Source organism: Pinus tabuliformis, chromosome 2_1, assembly GCF_031772625.1.
Source record: "Pinus tabuliformis cultivar Carrire ecotype Pingquan chromosome 2_1, CPIR1, whole genome shotgun sequence".
Lineage (NCBI taxonomy): Eukaryota > Viridiplantae > Streptophyta > Pinopsida > Pinales > Pinaceae > Pinus > Pinus tabuliformis.
The window spans coordinates 983,841,123-983,864,716 of record NC_142299.1 but is presented as its reverse complement, the minus strand read 5'-3'; the positions used below and the strand labels follow the sequence as shown (position 1 = coordinate 983,864,716).

At 40.4% G+C, this 23,594-nt stretch overlaps 1 protein-coding gene across 1 annotated transcript in view; it reads left to right on the top strand.

The window, feature by feature from the left end:
- Positions 1-23,594, top strand: part of LOC149203928 (glucose-1-phosphate adenylyltransferase large subunit 1-like) — a 70,799-nt gene that overhangs the window by 30,910 nt on the left and 16,295 nt on the right. The window contains exons 7-14 of the mRNA XM_089403618.1: positions 8,457-8,550; positions 8,672-8,784; positions 8,998-9,070; positions 9,365-9,445; positions 11,901-11,987; positions 12,089-12,193; positions 12,312-12,418; positions 12,500-12,560. Of these exons, the coding sequence (XP_089259744.1) occupies positions 8,457-8,550; positions 8,672-8,784; positions 8,998-9,070; positions 9,365-9,445; positions 11,901-11,987; positions 12,089-12,193; positions 12,312-12,418; positions 12,500-12,560 (721 nt within the window). The remainder of the gene's footprint in view (positions 1-8,456; positions 8,551-8,671; positions 8,785-8,997; positions 9,071-9,364; positions 9,446-11,900; positions 11,988-12,088; positions 12,194-12,311; positions 12,419-12,499; positions 12,561-23,594) is intronic.

Here is a 23,594-nt window from a genome sequence, read left to right as displayed (position 1 = left end):
CTCTATCCTCAAGTGGTGAGATGGATATCAGGTTCTTCTTCATTCCAGGCACATATAGAACATCTAACACTTTCAAGGGAGGTTTGGGTCCCCTATGAAATGTTAATGTCCCCACACCGGCTGCTCTAACAATGCTGTCATCAACAAGTACTACCTCCATATCGTATCACCCTCTGAAAGCTCTGAAAAGTACTCTCTGACTCTTGTCATGTGGCGGGAAGCGCCACTGTCAACATACCAAATGTTAGAAGATGCTCTGCTAGTAGCGGGGAATGCACACTCCCTCTAAACCTGTATGGTAGGTGATCCTGCACTAGTGGCCTCACAAGCTATGAACCCAAACTCCCAATCAAATCTCTCTGAGAAGCTCTCTATCTCTGCAGAAGCTACCATGGGTTTGTCTTTCCCTTTCTTGTTCTTCTTCTTTGGACACACAACAGCATAGTGTCCCAACTTTTGACAATTCCAACATTTGACTTTGGAATAGTCCTTCTCCTTGTTCTGCTGCTTGCCTTTACCTTTGCTTTTGCCTCCATTGTTGGAAGCTTGCTTCTTTGCTCTGCCCTTCTTGCCTCTTGCTAACAATGCCACATTGTCATCCTCCTCCACTTGTTTGGCTGCCCCAAGATGGTTCTTTCTGATCTCATTCTGAAAGTTTTCCTGTGCAACAATGCCATCCACAAAATTCTCCCAAGTCTTGGGAAGACCATTCAAAGCAATCCTCACCAACTCAATGGGTGCAATGATCTCACCTACGGTTGCCAACTCATCTCTCACTGAAGTGATCTTTGTGAGGTATGTTGTAGCACTGTCAGTCTTAGCCATTTTAATGGCCTTCAGTTTCTCCTTTAGGACCATTTTTATGTTTTCATTTGAGCTCCGGTAAAGACTGGTCAAGGCTGTCCACATCTCATGTGCATAAGTCTTTCCTCTCACATGAGGAATGACATGGTCTTTGATTCTTTCCAGAATCAACCTTTTTGCCTTAGCATTCTTTTTGTTAAACTCTCGTAACTGTACAGCGTCAGCAGGTACTACTACTGGTTTTTATGTGGTATTTACCATAATGCCCCAGACTTCTGCTTCCTCAAAGATGCTTTGGATTCTCTCCTTCCATGCACTGTAGTTGTTTTGCCTATCCAACCTGTCTTCAACTCTCAAACCCAAAGACATGTTTCACTGCCCTACCAAACTGAAATTTTCAAATCTGTTGTAAAGGTTTCTGTTTTCTGTGTAAAAATCAGCTTGCTGTAATTTTCACTTTGTTGTCCCAAATTGCACTTTTCAGCCAACCAAGCTCTGATACCATGAAGACATTTCAACCCCTACTCTGGTTATCAGTTTTCGTTATCACTCAATGTGTTCAGTTTTAAATCCAAGCATGATAAAAATTCTAAAATCTGGAAATGACAATAATTTTCTGAAAACACAAATTTAGAGATTTCACAACTGCTGAAATTGCAGAAATAAAACACAACAAAATTATGACAGCCACACAGAAAATAACACAGTGATTTTTGGTCAATGTGACCCTGGAAAACCCCCCTACAATTCTTGGGGAAAACCAATTTGAGAGCTCTTCTTTATTTCTGAAAATGCTTTTACAGAGAAACTGAAATACACAGTAAAAATTCCAGCAACCACAAATTACAACTTATCTCGATTTCCGTGCTTGAACTCCACCTTGAAAATCGTGCCAATGAGCGAACAACCAAAACAGAAATTTTTACAGCAATAAAACAACATTAAATGCTGTATTCCAGCCTCGAAAAACGTGCCCAGAACTTGTTGTCACTCTTCCTCGATTTTTGTGCCTTTCTCCTGCTGTATGGGTTTTCCTTGGGATGCGTGCCAATAAATGTTGCTGCCCAAATTTGTTGAAATGTCTTCTTGCTGCTCTCCTTCACTTCCTCACTGCTCCGAAATTTTCTCCTTGCTCTCTCTTCTCTTTCTCTCAAATGCTCATGAAAGAATGAATTGATCTTTTTCTCCTCTTCTCCTTTTATTCTTTAAATGACCTTTTGGGTTACCCTAAGATCTAATGGCTGAGATTCATTTAGATCTAGGGATGAGAATAAATGTGCATTTAAGTCTCACTCTCTATTTTTTTAACTCACCCACTTAAATAAAGACCCACTTAGCCTTTTATTTCCATAATCACTTTTTCACTTTCTAATTCTTCATTCACTTTAAAGTCACTTTTAAATTAGAATGTAACTTTACCACCTATAAATTCACTTTTAAATTAGAATGTAACTTTACCACTTATAAAGTCACTTTTAAATTAAATTGACTTGACCACTTATAAAGTCACTTTAGGAGAAAAGTAAAAAATAAATTTGGACACTTTTCCCTAGGCCAAAGATAAAAGCCTTAGGGAACCACTTGTCCTCTGGTACCCAAATTTTAACAATTATGGTGTTGCCATGTAGCACCGTGTGGCAGTGCAATGTTGAAGTGGCCTTATCTGATTGGTCAAACTTCAGGGGGGCATAACTTTCAATCAGGGAGTCAGATTGAGATAAAATTTATATCGCTAGAAAACTCTTTACGAGTTGAACATGGTGGTGGCATTTGTTTGAGATTTGAAGTTGTTAAAAGAGGATTTTTGTGACCTCATCTTCATAATAGACCTTGGAGGTCGGATCAATTCAATAGGTAACACCTCTCGCAGCTTGAGCTAGTACAAGGAGGTGGGAAGGAGCATTACATGCATGTGGACAATCTCATTCTGACAGGTTCAGAGACAGTGGACACTGATTGCAGGTTACAAGTGAGATCTAGCGCTTGAATTTGAAATGAAGGATTTCGGGCTGATGCATTACTTTCTGGGACTTGAGGTTTAGCAGCGACTGAGCGGGATCTTCCTTGGATAGGGGAAGTACACTCTAGAGATCTTGAAGAGATTTAGGATGGAGGACAGTAGACTGCTGACCACTTCATTGGTGACCAACCTGAAGAAGATCGATTCATCAATTTCGGGGTTGGTAGACTTCAAATAGTATAGTTAGTTGATTGGCTTGTTGATGTATTTGGTCAACATTCGACTAGACATCAAATTTACTATTAGCACCCTAAGCTAGTTCATGGTGGAACCGAGGGAGGTTCATTGGATTGCAGCAAAGCACGTGCTCAAATATTTGCAGGGCACAATAGGATATGGATTGCATTACCTTGGTGGAGATGGTGTGAGGTTGCAGGGATACTTAGATTTAGACTAATTTGGCAGTGATACAGATCAGAAGGGCACCTCTAGGTGCTGCTTTAGTTTGGGGTATGCAGTCATTTCCTGGTTCAGCAAAAAGCAAACCTCATTTGCACTGAGTTTCGCTGAGGCAAAGTACATGGCGGCCAGTCTAGCTAATTGTGAAGCCATTTGGCTTTGCAATCTACTCATAGGATTGTTTGGTCAGAATCTTGAGCTAACAATGATTAACTGCAATAGCTAGAGTTGTATGAAACTCTCGGATAATCCCGTGTTTCACAATAGGTCAAAGCACATTGAGATCAAATAGAACTTCATCAAAGACAAGGTGGTGAAGGGAGTTTTCAAGCTCCAACATATTTCTACAAAGGAGCAGTTGGCAGACATTTTCACCATGTCTTTTGTGATGGGCAAGTTCGTCTAGTTTTAAGACAAGCTTGGAGTGGTGGAGAATACCTTATTCGCTAAGAGGGAGTGTTTGTGTTTGTAGCTTAGACAAGTTTTTCCATGAGGATGTCTACTTATGGAATCACCATTAAAAGTATCAGATGCTTTTTCAGAAGTTCAGAAGTGAACATTTTTTTATTAAAGTGACTTTTAATTAATAAAGTGGCTAAATTGGGTCACTTAATAATTTAATTAAAATAGAGCCATTGATCTCACAATTAGATCTCAACTGTTGAAGGTTAGGTTTTTGGCTCATGTCAAAGTTACAAAAGAATGAGAGGGCAAAGGACAAAGATACATAGAGCATTTATTTCACAAGTCACGTGACTGAGGGAGAAAATCAGAGATCTGATTTTCAGCCATTGGTGAGGATTTCAACAATAGTTCAACAAGAGGAAGGTAGCCAATTTTCAACAAGGGTAGGTAGCTAGTCAATTGCAAGGAAAAGAGAAACCATATAGGCTAGCAGAGCAGGATGCATAACCATTCGTACAAATTTCATTTAGTCGTACAAATTGGAGGGTAGACTGCCTTGATTTTTGTGCAGGATGTAATTTCAAGTTTGTTTTTCGTTTAATTAAGTGCACAAAGCCATTTTTCCCTATAAGGGAGCTCTTGTAAATTTTGAAGATAATTTTGAATGATGAACTGATCTAGAAGGACAAAAATATTTGTGCACTATGTTTGATTGCTTTTCTCATTTTGCACCGCATGCAAAAGTTAATAATTCTAGCGAGTAACTAGATTTGATTTGTTTGTTTAGATAGGTGGGCCTCCTTAAAGTGAACAATTGATTCATGACATCTACTTGAACTTTGCTAGGAAACCAAAGGTATTGAATAACATTTGGCCCATATGTAGAAGTTAAACTAGGAGTAAAATTGAACTCTAAATCAGGCCATATGGTAGTGTCTTCAAATGTCTTGGCCCTTGCTGAGTCACAAGTTCTTGCTAGTACTGGCTTATGGGTTGTCGATTTTACTACTCAGATTGTACGTTAGAATGTTAAAAGCTCCAATGCTATAATATCCTAGGGAAATTCTTGCCCTAGGGTTTCTCAAGTAACAAGGGTTTCCCACAAAATCCCCTTTTCATTTAGAAATAACACAAATAGATCATTCAATATTACACATATGAGTAAGCAATATTAAATTCAGTAAGTAGCATTGTTCTCTCAAACAACACAACAAACCGTTCAATACAATGCTATAAATCAACCATTCAATAGTTCCATTATAGTTCCAAATTCAGTAGTTCTAGTACGGTCTCAAAATTCAACAAAGCTTAATTAATAAGGAATTGTTCCCTAACCAGAGACCTGGACTATTCTAGACTAATCTGCAGATTTTGAACAAATTCCTTGACTAGAAGTGATACCCAAATAGCCTTAGGATCTTTATCTCAAACTTCCCTCAGAAAACTCCTTCCAATTCTGTTACTGGATGATAATCGAGAAATGTAGAAAGTGATCTGAACCCTATCACAATGTGAGCTCAATTCTTTACTTCGTTTTGCCTCAAGGATCCCTTTTCGAGTTCTGTTTAGATGCACGAGTCTCCTCAGGGACTACAAACCTGTTACAAAGTAGAAATAACCTTTTTGTGCAGCCTCAAAAACCTTCCCAAATCTCTATTGCAGTGGTATGACTTCCTTAGGAAATTGCGGATTTGGTCACAGACTGAAACAATGGCCCTCAGGAAACCCTCCTGCAGTTACCTTAGGGGTATTATAGGGCCTTAGGGTGATTTTGGGTCTGATGCAAGTTATAACCAGCGTCTCGAATAGCCTTAGAACAACCCAAAAGCTGCTTAGAGGATGATGTCTAGTCTTAGATGTGTTGAACTGCTTCAAAAGAGTTGTTTTGTTCATGCCTCAAAATGAATTTGCATCGACTTAGCCTCTTAATAATTCAATTTTTTGCCTTAGTACAAATTAGTAGATCTTCAAGAATTAGGTTGACTTGCCTCAGAATTCCCACAAAAGCCTTCGCTGCTTCTTCAAATAGTTAATTCCCTAGTTCCAGAACAAGAAAAAAGGTGACTAGGTAGGGTGGGATCACCTCCACTGAAACTAATCAAAAGAGAAATGGGGTCTTAAAAACCTCAGAGCCTCAGGCTCAAAGAAAAATAGAGACAAATTGATCCAATCCAATGATGAACAAATGATTCTAACTCTCTCGAGTTTATAGATTTCCTTTTAGGGGTTTCTCCTTCTCAATTAATTGAGTGGGGTTCATAGCAAACCCCAACTTTGGGCTTTTTTGCCCTAGCTGCCCCCAAAATTGCCCTCCATTGCTCAAACGTTGGGTATTTTGGGGTTTTCCCCTTTATCAAAGATTATAGCCTATGGGGATTGATTGGCTACTTTGTCCTGTGGGCTAATCAATCTCTTAGGGACATTATAATTTCACATCGTACAATCCATTTGGAACCTCAATAGGTCGCCCACTGTGACCTTAACGACCTACCTTTGCCTCTTTAGGCCAACTCTCCTCTAGCTTTGAGGGGGTCTCCCCTGAAAATCACTAGGGCATAAGAAATAAGAAGTAGGGTGATATCACGAGTAACCCTAGTGATAAAGTTGGGTCTAAGGGAAAAAAAAGGAAATTTGGTGATGGAGGAATGAGAAGATCAATGTCAATATTCAAGGTCGATGGAATCAAGGGAATATTAATGATGAGAGGATATCAGGAAGAATGACCCTCGGGTCGGTTAGTTGAAAAAAATGGATTGGTGGTAGGGGTAGGACTAGCATTTAAGGATGGATAGTCTTTCGGACCATCAAGGTAAACTCAAAGTCCAAAACCCACTAGAGAGGATTCCTCAATAGGATTTCCCTTCGCCCATGTATTGACTGTTGCATAAACCAAACCAAGCCTTTACTAAAGGAACCACCTCGAGGGTCTGCCTAGCAAAGAGGCTCGATGATTGCTTCACACCAACAAAGGACTAGATGAGGTATAACCTCCTGACCTCTCTTCCCACGTGACTTGTTGCCCCTCGTGGATCTATCACATTGAGCCTTGTGGTGATTTGGAATCACTTACAAGTTAAAACTTTAAATCCTATAAAATATTGTAGATGGAACCGAGAAAGAATCACTTAATAAACCCAAAACCCAAATAAACACAAAAAAATATTTTCATTAAGCCCTAGGGAGAGGAATACTCCCACTATCCAACCATGAATTACAAATGAGGAAGTCCTTCCTTTATATAGAGGAGGTAAGGAACTTCCTTTACATTAAAATAATATTATTTTGGGAATTTCCTTAGATCTAGCAAGAAATTTCTAGATTTAATCTACTTCTAGACACTAAAATTAATAAAATAAAGTAGTCAAAGCCACATGTACAATGAGAAATAATAGATCCCCACAAAATGGTGGATCAATCCATACAAGGGAAGAAAAAATCCATAAATTATTATTTCTTGAAAATAATGACCAACGTTCCCTTGATTCATGCTTGAAATAGTTGTTAAACCTTGAAGGATGTGTCCACGTCCCAAGAAATGGTCCAACTTGCCCACATTTGACTTTATCTAAGGGAATAGGAGTCCAATGACTAGCTTAGGTGGGCTCCAACAGCTAGTTTAACTTTTCAACTACCATGTGTGAGTTCCATGTGAATTGACCAGTCCCAATAACTGCCTTGTGCAGAAAACGCCTTACCAGATTTGTCCAATGTTTTTCTTGAGGGAAGTAGGCCCCGTCCCAAGGATTCCAATGAGCTATCACATGCCCAATTTGGAGCTAGGGTGTTAGCTGTAGGCCACCTTAAATAGCTTGCACCTGTGAGCTGGAAACTGCTGTTTTTTGCTTGCATGGGTGCTAGGACTCCAGCGTTTTGCTACTTTTGGGCTCCAGGAAGCTGGCACATGTGATAGGAGGCTCTATGCAAGTCATTAAATGTTAAACATCTAGCATGTAACACAAATACACTTTGTCACCTTTTGCTCATGCATTCACTTCGTCACCTTTTGCTCATGTCCCCCTTTACTTGCTGAATTTTGCTTGAAAAAAGCTTAGTTTGCCGGAATTTCAATGTAGCATGTCATGTATGCATCACGCTGAACAAAATGAGCCCTTGTTGAATTTTGGACCTGGGAACCTTGTGCATTGGGATTTATGAAATGTCGGGAAACATGAAAATGGCCAAAATAGTCCTCTCTCCAATTTGCCCTGCTGAGTAGGAGTGAAGAATTTAACTCTAGGTACTCCTGTATGGAGGGGTAACAATCAGTACTAGCTACATAATTTTTCAATTAAAAAAAATTCAACACTAGATCCCAAGTGATAAGTGATGACCAAAAGGAGAATTGGCAAAAAAGATAATGACCGAGTTTGAAGTTTTCACTTATAGAGTGCTGAAAATTAAATTAGCAGTAGCTGATTTTTATTTTTTCTGCAATTGAAATTTCTGATCTGTAGATGACCATATAGTATTTAGTGCACACTCTACAAGTATTTAAGTGCGAATTTCGACGTAAGCCAAGAAGCAACTCTTTTTGTGATTGTTTATAGAACACTTTTCTGTTTGGCTCTGAACAACTTATTCTGAACTCTTACTGTCTAAAATTTTTCCTTCTGTCTATAAAATCTTATCAATCTATTATGTCCTTCATCAGTATGACTTATTACAACATTTTTAGGATAAGTTTAAGCATGAGCATTCATTGTTTTTCCCCATATTTACTGTCATATGAATATCTGATAGCTTTGTTTGAAATTCTACAATATTCTAGTCCTGTACTCCTCTCTATGGTAGTAATGTACAAATTGGTCCATGTTTTGTTGGTTGGCAGCCGTGCTTCTGATTTTGGTCTCATGAAAATTGATGATAGAGGTCGCGTGCTTTATTTTAGTGAGAAGCCTAAGGGGGCTGATCTAAAAGCTATGGTAACCATTGTGCTTTGTGTTTGAGTTGTACTCTTCTTGATCAAATTGATGACCAACACTTAGGTTTTATTTACTTGTTTGGCTAAATATTTACTGGACTCCTACTGTTTTCTGGACACAGAAAGTGGACACAACAGTGCTTGGTTTGTCACCCAATGAGGCTGACAAAAAACCATACATTGCATCAATGGGTGTATATGTCTTCAAGATAGACATTCTTCTCAAGCTTCTCAGGTATGACATGCTAAAACAAATGCAATTTATTAGTCATTGCTTGTAAACTACATGATTCTTAACTGAGAATTCTGCAGAAAAATGTGGTCTTTACGGGAAAAAGATGATAATGTCTGGGACATCTTATTAGAAAAGTGCTTTGGGTTGTAGAGTTAAATTTTAAATACCAATTTGGTACTCATTGTTTAGCTCTTATATTTTCTCTGTTTTTAGGTTTAGATACCCGACTGCCAATGATTTTGGATCAGAAATTATTCCTGCATCAACAAAAGAATGCAATGTACAGGTAAGTTACCTTGGCATGTCTTTAGATATCTACAAGTACCAGGCATTGAATAATACAGTGAATTCTGTGTACTTCAATATGGTAACCACTGCAACAGGAGAATATCAATGCTTTTCGTTTCTACCATGCATGCATTTTCATTTTTGTAGTATGCCTATTTTTCTAGGCAGCACATGAATCAAATACATGTAGAGATTTGATAAATATCAGATTGCTTGTCAATCTGATTATGAAGTTTTGTTTACTGCCATTCAGGATATTTATTCCTTTTTATTGATATATTGACTCTGGCAGGCATATCTTTTTAATGATTACTGGGAGGACATAGGAACAATCAAGTCATTTTTTGACGCAAATTTGGCTCTTGGAGCTCAGGTGTTTTTCTCTCATTCTCATGCACACACTCAAACCCACATGCACACACCTCTGTATGCACATCCATCTACACTCAGGAATTCACATATCTGATGTGATTTAAGGATTGGGTACCGTAGTCAGAGACTTGTAGCAACAACATAGATGTTTAATTTTGTTAAGGACTGATTGTTTGTATTTCATCAATATGTAGAATTTCATGGTCTTTTTGTAATTCTTAGGGCCATGTTGCACATGCTGATATATCAAATCAGTGAAGTAAATTCACAGTTTGTTTTTTGCAGAAGACTGAGTTTTATATTACACAAGATAATCAATGATACAAGGTTAGGAGCTATAGAGAGCTGTACTTGTTCTAATTAACCAGGCAAATAGATCAAATATTTTTAATTGAGCCCCTATACCAGCAGATTTAAAATATTTTATTGAAGATGGAGTTTAGCAGTGAGCACACATCTTGGTTTTTTAGTCATCTTTCAAACAATGAGAGCGTCTTACAGAAATCTCATTTAAACAGGGCTGCGGGGAGCACCCCCCTCCCCCGAATCCACTCCCGAAATTCACTCCTCGTGGGAGCAAATTTCAGGAGCACTCTCCCACAAAAAAAAAAATTGCTCCCTAGCTTTCTTCGCAAAAAAATTTCGCAGACGATCCAAATGCAAATTTTTTCAAAGAAACAAGAATTTTTGGGTGGGGCAGCCTAATATTCAAGCCTATGGTCCTAGTATTGATATGCAATTCATGGTAATGTGTAAATGTGACATTCTCCTTTATCTTTCATTTTCATTCTTTTACTTAAACTTTTAACATTACCATGAAATGACTCGGGATGTTTGAGAGTGGTTCCGACCTCATTGGATTTCATGCAAAGAAAGTAGAATTTTAGATCTCACTCAAAATCCAGCAGACTCATTAGTTTTCAAGATTTCAGGATTGGGGGGATTGCAATGTTTCCATTGAATTTTGTCATGTACTAGGGTATGGAACTCATATTTAATCAAGATTACCAAGCCCTCTATGTACGTCGGTGTTAGTAACATTGCTTGTTGAACTCTTCTATCATGACCCTACTAAAAATGTACCCATCACTCACACAAAATCTTGACTTGACATGCTACATTTTTTCTATCTTATGTTAATGCTTAGAGGGTGATATTAATGACAAAGATTCCAATATAGGCAATGATGATTTTGCTGATATGTAGGTATTTGTTGTAGCATGATTTTTTTGGATGCTAGAGGCCATCTAGAGCCTATTTGTATATGTATTTCAGTTCAGATATGGATTGCACTCGATGCTATTTTGGTTATGTGCATCCTTACATGCTATATAAATGAGAACTTGTAATTTGTGGACTTGTGGTTGATGAAGATTATAACTACTAGATGAATGATGTTATATGGTTTAATCCACGTTTTTTCGTTTTTTTATCAGTAATTCATCATTTTACATGCTTTTGTTGACATATATGCATCAAAATATATAAAAATATATATTATATAAAATTCGCTCCCAAAATTGCTCTTGACCCGGGAGCTTTTGAAAATGTCGCTCCCCGCTCCCAAGCAGCCATGCTTTTAAAAGCATCAAAAGCCACCATACACCTTACCAGCCAGGTGGAGGAGACAGTTGTAAGTATAAGAACTAGAAACAGTTAATCATGTCGAGAATTCACCCACTTACACAAGCATAGGTATCCTAAAACTTAAAAGAGTTTCTCAAGTCTAATACATACACAAAAAAAGTTTCTGAAACCTTTGAAAGATCTCATTTCATAACTGTCTAGCAAACTTACGTTCTCAAAAAATTTGCTCGAGCTCCTCCTTTTCTTCACACTGAGCACAAAGACTGTCTCTTAGGCCTTTTTTGGCAAGTCTATGCTTATTGGCGAAACCCTATTATAGAACCAACCAGCCAAGAACTCCATGTTTACCAGAACATTGGCTAATCTAGATAGGTTTGGTTCCCTAAAAGTATCTCTTTTCTGCATCCTAAACTTTCCATCTCAACTTAAGCTTATCAATCACACTGAATGTTGGCTTTATCCAACTAGTTACTATACATATCACGGACGTCATGACAGTGAATGGTTTTACCATCACACCATACCCTATCCCTCTGTATCATCTCTTCTTTGCAAATGGCTGCTTTGAATGCCTCTTAGATCAATGGTATTGATCAATTGCAAACAGGACAATTTGTGTTTTTTTATGTAGAAATAATCTTCAATAAATTTAAGTTGATAAATTGATAAAAATACCCGAGAAGCTACTTTCAAGGTACTAAAAAGCTATACAACTGAGTCAATCTTAATAGGATATCCTGTGCAAAATGAATAAATTCATCTTAATTTATCTATTGTATGAAGTGGCTCTGATTTCATATTTTCATATATATATATATCAAAGCTGTGGTTATCTGAACTTTTGTCGTACTCTTCATTTTGAGCTGCAGGTTCCAAAGTTCTGCTTTTATGATGCCAAGAAGCCAATCTTCACATCACCCCGTTTTCTGCCACCAACTAAAATAGATAAATGCCGGGTGAGCATGGATATAATTTTGAAATAATTGTGTTGTTATAATTTGTAATATTTTGTTTTGTTGATTTACATTCACTGGGTTTCTTTTAATAAATCTTGCAGGTACTGGATTCAATAGTTTCACATGGATGTTTTCTTCAGAAATGCAATATCGAGCATTCCATTGTTGGAATTCGTTCACGTCTGGAATCTGGAGTTGAATTGAAGGTATAAATTGACTTTGGCACTTTTACATGATGAATATTGGAAGGCAACTCAACAGTTGAACAATGAAGCAACATGTAAAATGCTTTTGGCTTACATGTGATACCTTGCCTTTTCTCAGGATACCATGATGATTGGCGCTGACTATTATGAAACAGAGGCTGAGATTGCAGAACTCCTAGCAGAAGGGAAAGTACCTATTGGAATTGGGAAGAACACAAAAATAAGGTTAGAGGGATTTGCAGTTCTTCTAGCTATTCCTTCTGTATAGCAGTTGCAAGCCACTTATGCTGTATTGTCTCTTGACAGGAATTGTATCATTGACAAAAATGCAAGGATTGGAAAGAATGTTACGATTTCAAACACTGATGTAAGCTTTCCCTACTCTCTCTTTCTTTTGCCTCCACAATTTGCTAAAAGGTTCTTTGAATGGTTGGTGTTATATTTGCCCCATAGAATAAAGATTCGCAAATAATCTCTGTCTAGCATGCACCTCATAGGCTTCTTATCTCGTGTCCTAGTGCAGATCATAACCCCAAAGTTGTAGTTTGAACAATTCATTATCAATTGATTGACTTTTGTTCTAATTATTAACCCTTCTTTGCTTTACCAATAGAACCAATATAGATTAAACCCTTGTAACTCGTATACTCTCTGTTTTCACGAGGTGTGGTCTATCAACATTTATGGCTTGGGGAGCCATTTACCTTTTGTTGCCTCTTCAACTAGCATATAAGTGGAAAAAGTCCCAATCCAGGGATGCAACCCAAAGGGCAACTTGGAGGGGCTATCCATTGTCACCTCAGTAACTCCCTCTCTTACTTTAGGTTGGCTTTTCTCCAACACAAGGGGGGTGTCCCTAAGTAGGATTGCCAAGTCTATGACAAGGAAGTTCAAGGTAATGTGAAGAGATGGCTTGGCAAAACAATTTTTTTGTAATATAGTGAAAACAAAGGGCGTGATGGATGATAAGGGACTAGTGCCTCTCTAAAGTTGGATCAATGGAGTCAAGAGGTCAAGAAAAGAGAGCAATTTATGAGTGGTTAAGACAACTAGAGTTGTTATATGTCACAATAAGCCTTAAATTATTGTTAAATGATGAAAAAAAGGTACTTGGAGGAGGGGCCCTTAAAGGTGCTACACTCAAAACAATTCTACAAGGGCGAGTCCTGTTACAATTCTTTGAGTGTGGCACCTTTAAGGACCCTACATTTTTCATCATTTAACAATAAGTTAAGGCTTATTGTGACATGTGTAACAACTCTATTTGTTTTAACCACAAGACAAGTGCCCACTGTCACCTCGGCACGAGTCCCCACACTTTAGGCGAACTCCTACAAAGCCATGGGAGGCTTCCCTATTAGAAATATGCTCCAACACAGGTTAGTAGACCAGTGCCTAACAATTGCTGTTGGGTGATGGAGTTTAGGAGTTAATTTAATGTCTTGCTCAATCTGAAAGTGAAATATGGCTCCAGAAAAATGTAGACCAACAAGCAAAAAGACACTTGGACTATAAGAAGCGACTTTCCAAACAGCACAAAGTTAAGTGTTAGAAGCTCTAGACCTTCATAAATGACTGTAAATAGACTACATTATTGCTATCTTACAATTTCAGATATGAAAAAATGTAGAAAAATGCAGAAAATGACAAGGTAAACCCCTTTGCACCCATCCCCCCGATAGCCCGTGTGGAGCCCACCTGGAAAGCCCATGAAAAGGTAAAGTAAATGTGAGTACAAAGTCCCATGTTCAAATCTTGATTGCTTACCCGTGGTCGTGTGTTGGGGCTGACGTGGTTCACCTAGGGGTTATAGTGGTAGGGGCCGGAATCCACCGGATGTCACACGAGTATGAGACCGACCTAGTTGCTGGTTACTCTAGACATAAAAAAAACAAGATAAACCCCATTTAGTGGCCAGCCAAATGTGGAAATACCCTAGAAAGATGAATCTAAGGGTGGGAAAGCTAGGGCAAAGAAAAATTAATAATAAAAACATCCCAACACTAAAATTAGGTGAGTAAAACAATCATAATGCAATATGGATATTGTTTACTGAACAAAAGTTTCACTTACCACCAAAATATTGCTCCTATAAATTGTATGGCAGTTCTAAAAAACACTTAGACAGTTCCTTGAAATCACTTTAGATTTGTTTCCCTACACAACACAAGAGAGTGCCTTCCTTGGGTCAAATGGATAAGATTCTAGCAAAACCCAAGTGATAAAACTAGCAAAAAGATGGAGATTTTCCCTAGAGGGCTTGTCCAACACTTGGAAAAGTGTATTTTAGGCACTAGCAAAGGGTGAGCTAAAGGCTTGGGCCTTGGTCTCCTCTTCCATGTGTCAATTTGTCTCTCAATGGATTGCTAAGATAGTCTTGTGATAACTGAAGTATACATGCAAGTTAGTCCTTAAAAGCACAAGATTATAGACAAAAATCAAGAAGAAAAAACATAGAATATCAACTAAATACACGAGAGTATTTTCACAAATGGTTTATTTTTATTATGACATCAAATTTTCTCACTGTCAACAACAATTAATAGAGAAGAGACTAGCCTTTTTTAAACTTTTTATAATGGCTAGTTGGATTTTTCCTCTAGAAAAATATTATTTTTTTACTATTCATCCACATGTTGGAGATATAGTAATTTCTAGTTAAAATATTACATTACAATTCATGAATTTTCTCTCTAAGGGGTTGAATTGACTCAACGATTCCTTTGAAGGTCCAACGTTCCCTTTGCTTATGGCCCTAAAGTCGAATAATGGTCAAAGATGCTCTGATGTTCTACTTGACCTTCCAAAACGACCATTTGACTTGATGTACAATGGCTGGTAAAGTTGATCTTGCCACCTATTTGTGTGATCTCCAATGCCCCGATGTATTTGCCAACTCTACCACCTGGGTTTGTTGTAACTTGACCTGATTTTGTCTGGGTCTTGCTTCGTTTGACCAAATTATGCCTTGTATTACCACATCATCTTTGCTTGTCATGTCATCATGCATTGTGTTGGATCTCTAATGTCCTTGGAAATTTGGAGAAACTAAGATGTGGGTTTTGAACCTCTTATTCTATAGACCAATTTTGACATTTTTTTTTTTTTTTTAACAGAATCGGTTACTTTTGTATTATAAAAACCAACGGGAACAGAGTTCTAGTACATAAATATAGTAAAGTTGAGAGATGAGGATCAAAAACGGGTTCGCAGACCCTGTTTCCTCATTGCTACTTCTAGTATGACTGAAAACAAAATAATAACGGCTATATTGCCGTACATAAGAACCGCCAATCCAACAAAATTTACATTCCATAACTCCTAGGGAAGTTTCTGAGTGACCGAATCGTCAGGAAGAGGTTCTTTCCTGGCGCTGGCTTTAGTTGAAGCCTCTGCTTGAAAACTCTGAGTGAGAGAACGGATATGCTCGATGGCTTCCTCAAGATGGCTGCATCTCTCCTTCAACGCCTCGATCTCTGCCTTGCGCTTCTCCAACTTCTTTCTTTTCGATCTGCTATCAGCCTGGTAGTCATCCTTCAATTCATTGAAATGTTTGACAAAACGGTTGATCATGAATGTATGCGTTTTGCACATAGTGCACTCGCTGTTGTTGAAGATCCTGTCTAAAGGGTTGTTGGCCTGCTCCTGGGCATTTGGCTGGTCCTGCTGATCCGCCATCTTGGTGGTCTGAATAAGAGTATCAGCAATTTGAGGAAGCGGGCCAACTCCAGGAAGGGGGGAAGTACCAGGGAGGGAAGCGATATGAGAGAGAGGATAAGCCAGAGAAGAAGGGAGCGGAGCAGCACAGGGAGGGATGAAAAGAGATGGGAGCTGAGGGGCACGAAGGGCTCTGCTGTATCCAAAAAACCACCAGTTAGCAAACTTTAATATAACAGAGAGGAAACCGGAGATTACCACATTCAGGGGACGAGGATCAAGCTCCCGATGATTGCAAGCCGCTTCAGGAGGGAGCCTACGCTTGATGAGAACGCACTGAGGGGTCCAAGCAGCATAGAAGAGTGATGGATCGCTGAGGCCCGAGCTGCTATAAATAGGATGATGGAGGTTCCTCAGGCGCTTGGACCAGTTCTGGGGGGGTCGGCTCTTGACATGACTGAGATCCTCAGGATAGATCTTACAGCGTGCGGAGAGGGTACCGAGGTGGTGATCTAGAGTGTTGAGGCAGGGAACGTCTTCTGAGGATGCCTGATAATCATGAGAGTGGCTGATTGATATGGAGTGAATCGGTGCAGGGGGGCGGATCTGATTTATGAGGTACCGGTTTGTGCAGTCAAGGGGATTTTGCAGGGGATATGGAGATTCGATGAGATACCAATTTCGAGGAGTGTGAAGCCTGAGGTGACTCGGATGGAGGAGCTTATGGGATGGCTTTGTCATAGACATCATTGTTTTCTCTGACCTGACCTGTCCGTCTACTGATTGCTTTGTTGGCCTGTTCATCGGGCTCTGCATTGTTTCCCCTTAAAACGTGCTTGAAGATGGCCCCGCTGATTTTCTTAATATTGTCCATAACCCTGTATTTGATGTTGTTCAAAGCCATTTGTTTGAAGTCCTTTCCAGAAACCATGGCCGCTATAATGATAGCTGAATCTCCCATAATTAGCAGGTTTTGGAGACCAAGTTTCCTTGCAATAGAGGTCCCCAGAAGGAGGCTGTAGGCCTCTGCCTTGTTATTAGACATTGATCCCAATCCCCATTCGTAGGTTACTATTGTTTTGCCTTGGAAGTCTTTAATGATTCCTCCAGCTCCTGCTTGGCCCGGGTTATTTTTTGAGGCCCCGTCGAATTGTAAGGAGGGCCTCCCTTGCTTTTGTATCCAATCTCTAATTTCTTCTTTGGTCCCTCTCAACTTCCAATCCGGATTTCCTTTGCCTGTGCTAACTGCTTTTTGGATTCTTACTTCATAGCTGAATTTGCTCATCCACTCTGTTTCTCTTGGGTCTCCCGAATTTGAATCAACCTGGGTTATTCCATTCGCCTCAATGGTCTCTGAGATGAGCGCGATTGTTTTTGCTATTGTGTTGGAGATGCTGGGGACCTTGTTATTGAAAATGCTTTTGTTTCTGGCGTTCCAAATCTGCCAGCACAGATTTGAGGGAATGCTGTTCCACAACCTTTTAGCCAAGGTCTTGCCTTTTTTGGGGAGGGGATAGCTATTTCCCCAGTTTTTCTGCAGGAGAGCCATCTGAGTGGGGAGATCGCCTATGATCAAAGGGCTAGTGATGATCTTCCAGCAAGTCCGCGCAAAGGAGCACTCTAGAAAGAGATGGCTACAGCTTTCTTCCGAAGCCCTACACAAACAACAGATTGAGGGACCATAGATACCCTTTTTCCTTAGATTTTCCGCTGTGAGAATCTTGCTGTTGAGGAGGGTCCAATTAAAGAATTTTACCTTTGGGAGGCATTCAGTTTTCCAAGCCACTTTGTGGAGAGGCCAATTGTTTATTGCTGAGGCGCTTTGAAGGACTTTATAACCCTCTTTGACTGTGTAGCTTCCACCATTGGAGTCCCAGACATATTTATCTTCTAACATTCTATTAAGGGGGGCTGATCGTATGAGAGATATCTTTAGATCAGACCAAAGGTTCTTAAGATCATTGGGAGGGGAGATAGACTTCCAACCTATCCAACTGTTTTGGTCCCAGGAGGAGATATCATAGAGTGTCTTGAGATTTCCCTCTGTCATCCACCGTTGCAGGGGCCGAGGTTTGTGAGGGCTTCCCTTGCTTCTGAGCCCATTATTCTGTCCGCCCATATGTTGATGTTTCTACCATTGCCCGGGACTCTTGAGATGCAGGCTTTGAAGTGAGGGAGAGTTTTTTTAATAAGCTTCCATACCGGGGTGCACTACCTGTCAATGATGGACTCTGAGAGGATGTTGGAGTTGGTCCCATTCAAGTATTTCTTTTTGATGATCTCTGTCCACCAGGCTCCATTTTCGTTGAGAATTCTCCATATCAATTTGAAGCCCATGGCCATGTTGGCTAGTCTTGGGATTCTTATTGCTAGGCCTCCTTTCTCGAAGGGTAAGATGACTTGTTCCCACTTTACTAGGCTGAATTTTTTTGATTCCTGTCTGCCTCCTTGCCATAAGCTCCTAATGATAAGTTCCATATGTTTGTGAATGCTTGCCGGAGCAAGGGTGGTTGCAAACTGATAGATTGGAAGGGCTGAAAGGATGGCTTTGATGAGAATTGTTCTGCCTGCCAGGTTGAGCCAAGACACCCCCCAGCTCTGAAGCTTCCCTCTCAGCTTCTCAATTAGCTTGACCCAGATTTCGGTTTTGACCTTTTCCTTGGCTAAGGGTAACCCCAAATAAGTGAAGTGTGTCCAGTTCCTATGAGCCAGAATTTCCAAGATTGTGGAGATTCTTTGAATGATATGCCTGGGGACGTTCCATGTGTAGATCATGCACTTATTATTGTTTAACTTGCCTCCAGAAGCTTGAAGAAAGAGTTCCAGCGTGTTCTTGAATCTCCTAGCCATGAGGCTGGAAGCGCCTCCAATTAGAAGAGTATCGTCAACGAAGAGGGAGTGGTTTATTCCCTTGGTTCCCCGAACTATTGTGACCCCTGTTATCTCTTTTAGCCTGCGCAAATTCTCCAGGTGAATGCTAAGAGTTTCAGCCATGATGATGTAGAGGAAGGGAGAAAGCGGGCATCCTTGCCTCAAACCCCTTGAACTTTTGAAGGAATTGCAGGGCCTGCCATTAATGAGGGGAGCTGTCCAAGTGAGTGATATGCATTCCATGACCCAGCTGATGAAGATCTCGGAAATGCCAAATTTCTTTAGGGCTGCCTGTAGGAATTGGTGATTAACACGATCAAAGGCATTCGCCATATCTAGTTTGATGATCATGCCCCTTTCCTTCCTATTTATGCTGCTGTGTATTGCCTCTTGGATAATAATAACATTGTCCGTTATTTGTCTTCCAGGAACGAAGCCTCCTTGATTCTCAGAGATAAGGGAGGGGGGAATCTTTTTTAATCTGTTAGCTAGGATTTTGGAGATGACTTTATAGGAGACATTGCACAGGGATATTGGCCGGAATCTATCAAAGGTTTGGGGATTAGGGTCTTTGGGAATGAGGGCTAAATGGGAAGATTTGATGCTGCTGCCCATTTTGCATTTCGAAAAGAAATTCTTAGCCATTCTGATGTAATCCTTTTTGATAACTTCCCAATGGTTTCTATAAAAAGCCACAGTGAACCCATCAGGCCCCGGAGCCTTGTCCATAGCCATGCTGAAGATTGACCACTCGATTTCCTCTGTCGTGATTTCTTTCTCCAACTCAGCATTTTGAGCTTCTGAGATTTTATTTTCAATTATGCTAAGGAAATCTGAGTTATCAATATAATGAGGGTCAGCTGTTAGGAGATCGCGGAAGTGCCGGGACGCTGCATCCTTTATTTCCTCTTGTTCTCTGAGTTCCCTTCCTTCCATCATAATTCTCTCTATTTGATTCCCTGCCCGCCTGAGCTTAAGGCAGTTGTGAAAAAAAGAGGTGTTTTTGTCTCCCGCTTTGAGCCAAAGACATCGAGACTTCTGCCTTTGCTCTTCTTCCTCCTTTCTGTTCTGTTTATACAGCTCTTTATACATTTCGTTTTCTTTGGCTTGATCTTCTTCTGTGTCCTGACTTCTTTCTTTTTCTTGGCTCCATTGTTCCAGCTTTGCCTGGAGTTCAATTCTTTTTTTGCCTTCCTCTGTTGCATGATTTTTTGCCCAATGTTTAATGGCAATCCTGAGAGACTTGAGCTTAGCTTCCCAGATGTAGTGAGGAGATCCCACTACCTCTTTTGCCCATTGTTCCTTGATCAGTTTTCTGAATTCATCGCTGCTGTCCCAGGCCTTATTATATTTAAATGGAAGCGGTCCCATATTCTTCCCTTTATCAAGAGTCAAAGCCACTGGCTTATGGTCTGAAATGTAACCTTGGATTATTTTGCTTTGGATAGTTGGGTATCTTGCCACTATTCTCTCTTGAACGAGAATTCGATCTAGCCTCTCTTTTATGTTATTGTTGCCTGTTCTTTTGTTTGACCAAGTGAAGCGCCCATTTTGCGGAGGAATGTCCACTAAGTTATGGGCATGAATGATTTCTTCTAAAGAATCTCTTGAGGAATCAGCAAAGAAGTTTCCTCCTAGCTTCTCATCAGCATTTCTTATAAGATTTAGATCTCCACCCAGGAAGATGTTCCTTCCCTGAACATTCAATAGATCAGTGGTGATTGAATCCCAACATGAGGTTTTGTCTCTGTAATGGTTGGGGGCGTAGATGTTGTATATTGAAAATTCTTCTTTCGAGGCTGTGTTTTGCATGTCTGATCTTATCCACCATCTGTTCTGCATTTGACCTTTGAGTTTCCATTTGTTTTTGTCCCATATTGTCCCAATGCCCCCTGAGGCGCCTACTGCACTCAATGCTATTCCTTCATAACTTCTGTTTTTTTTTATGTTATTTTGAAATTCCTGGTCCGTGATTTTGGTCTCCTGAAGAAGGAGAATGTCTGGATGTTCAGCTTTGAGAAGATCTCGGACTGCATTTGCTTTTAGGGAGGAGCCCATCCCCCTACAATTCCAGGAGACCAATATCATCATTTACCTTGTTTGTTGTGAGCCCCGCTTTTCTCTTTCATTTTTTCCCCACTTCCTTTAGTTTTATCTAGGTATGTTTCCATTGGTTGTTGGGTCCCGGTGGCCATTTCCTTTGCAGCGTTTTCATCCCTTATCTCTTTGTTTGACTTCCTTCCAACTTTTCTGGGAGGGTCGGTGGAGAGGTTGTTTTCCTTTGATTTGTTCCTAGTTAAGATTCTTTCCACTGTCGGGGGAGGAGAGGGCTGGGGGGGGGGAGATATGGGAGGGGGTTACCATGGGGCCTCGCGGGGATGGAGGAGGGGATGGGGGTTCCTCTGCAGACAAGGATTCGAAAGGGTTGGAGGAGGAGGGGAAGGAGGGGCCAGATCCAGAGGGTTGGGAGGAGGGGAGGGGATTTTCCAGGGGGGGCTTAGAGGATGGGCCAAGAGGGGGGTTTGATTTTTTCTTTTTGACTATCTCCCAAGCTTCTTCCGGAGCTTCTACATTGCCTTCAGATACATTTGATTTAGATTTGCTACATCTATTGGCGAAATGCCCATATTCGTGACATACCTTGCACTTGAATGGCAGCTGCTCGTAGTCCACTTGTTGTATGTGCGTCCACTGATCAACTTTGAGTTTGATCGCTTCCGGCAGTCCCTTACCGAGATCTACTTCAACACATATCCGCGCACAGGCATGCATGTTCTCCTCTGGTTCGGATCTGTCAATATATTTTCCGACGACATTCCCTATGGCCTTCACTGATTCGTCCCCCCAGCGGTGTAGCGGCAGATGTGGCAGGCGAACCCAGACGGGGACAGCGCTGGGTACATCCATCTCAGGATCGAAGTCAGGGGTCCATCTGTTAAGGTAAAGGCCTCGAGAGTCCATGAAATAGGGGCCGTTTCTGAAGATGAGGTTACGGTCCTCCATTGTTTCAAAAAGGAAGGTGTAAAACCCCTTTCCGCAGAACCTGATTGCTATTTTCCCTTGCACTATCGAGTTCCAGTTTCTCTCGACCCATTTTTGGACTGAACGAGGAGAAGGCCACAATCCCGTGAACTGGCCTACCAGTCCTCTTTCTGCTAATGCAACTGCTGCTCTCCTCGGAAGGGAAGGGGGGAGCGAGACTTCCGTAATTTCGTCTAACTTCTTAATGAACTTAGAGGCTGTAGGGCGTATTTTATTTGTTGTATTCTCAGGGATAAGAGAAGCGAAAGATTTTTCCATGTCGTCCGGGTCCTGAGACAAAGGATCCATTTCAGGCATTGAAGGGGATCGAGGGAATCAAGAGGGGAACCGGGGGAATCCCCGGTGAGGGGAGAGGGCAGGGGCCCGAAGGTTGAAAAAGAGGGCAGGAGGCCCCAGACAGAGAGGGGATCAGCAGAGCGCGGGCCTAGCAGCGATGCTGCCAGGCACAGGTGCGTGGGGAGGAACAGGTTAGGTCAGAGATGTTCGTTGCAGAATCGCCAGAGCTCCACATGCGTGCGATTTTTTCTAATATTATTAAATTTAATGTTCTAAAAAAGACCAATTTTGACATATTGCTTGTCAAATTTTGTCAAGATTTTGCCTTGTTAAGCCATCTAGAAACTTGTTTTGTCACGTCATCATGCCCAAGTGGATGATCTCTAACTCCCTTGAGAATTTGGAAAATCTGAAACATGGGTTTTGTTACTCTCGTTGCGTAAACCACTTTTGACGTAATGAATGTGAAAATTTGCCCAACGCTCCCCTTGTTCTACCCTTCGGAAAATTGTAACACTTATTGACCAACTTTGATTAGAAATAACTTTAGTATGCCTTCTTTGATTGAAGAAATTCCACAGGGACATAGGACACGAAAATTCGAGTGTACGACATGGGCATGTAGACCCATTGGAACAGGGCACGTAGGACACGTTATATATATATATATATATATATATATATAGTCCACAAGGTCTTGGATAAACGGTGATTGGGTGCTCTGTTAATGCACTCCTTGATGTGAAGTCATCGGTTCAATTCCCCGCCCAATCGGGGTGATATATTGGACATGTTGAAGATGTAGTCCTACCAAGCTTACAATATATATATATATATATATACTAAATTAATACTAAATAGATATTTCTTACACAAATTCTCATTCTTGATACAAATTCAGACATAGATCTAGATTCTACATTGGAAATTTAAAATTTGTAAGTTGTACAATGTAACATTATGCATGCAAATACAATTGTGATAGATTCATCAATGATCCAATAGGAGAAAAACAAGAAATTGCAGTTTTCTCATTAAGTCATCAAAATCAAAATGTGTTACATGGGTAGACCATGGTAGCAATGCCAATGAAAAATAGAAATAACAAATATAAAACATCAAGGTAGTAGGTAGCTCATGAGTCATGAGTCATCATCATCATCAAAATCAACGTCACTGTCATGGTCACCACTGCTCTCTTCTGCTACATCCTCCTCCTTTGTATCCAATGTAATCTTTGCATCTGCTGGTGTGGAGGATGACCCCTCAAGAGTATCACCATCATCAAAAGTGACAGGCTCTAGCACTAAGTCATTAAGATCCAAGTTAGCCAATGCCAACTCAACATTGCTGTCCAAACCCATATCATCAAGAAAGACATCCCATATCTTTGTCTTTCCCTTCAACCACTCATCCCTCTGCTTGTAAATAAGACGAAGGTTGGTGTGCACATACACCATTGTCTCTGCCTTGGACTGCTCAAGCCCGCTCTTCTTGACACTATACAAATTCCTGTGTGTGCTCCAATTCCTCTCGCAACAAGAGGTTGAAGTCA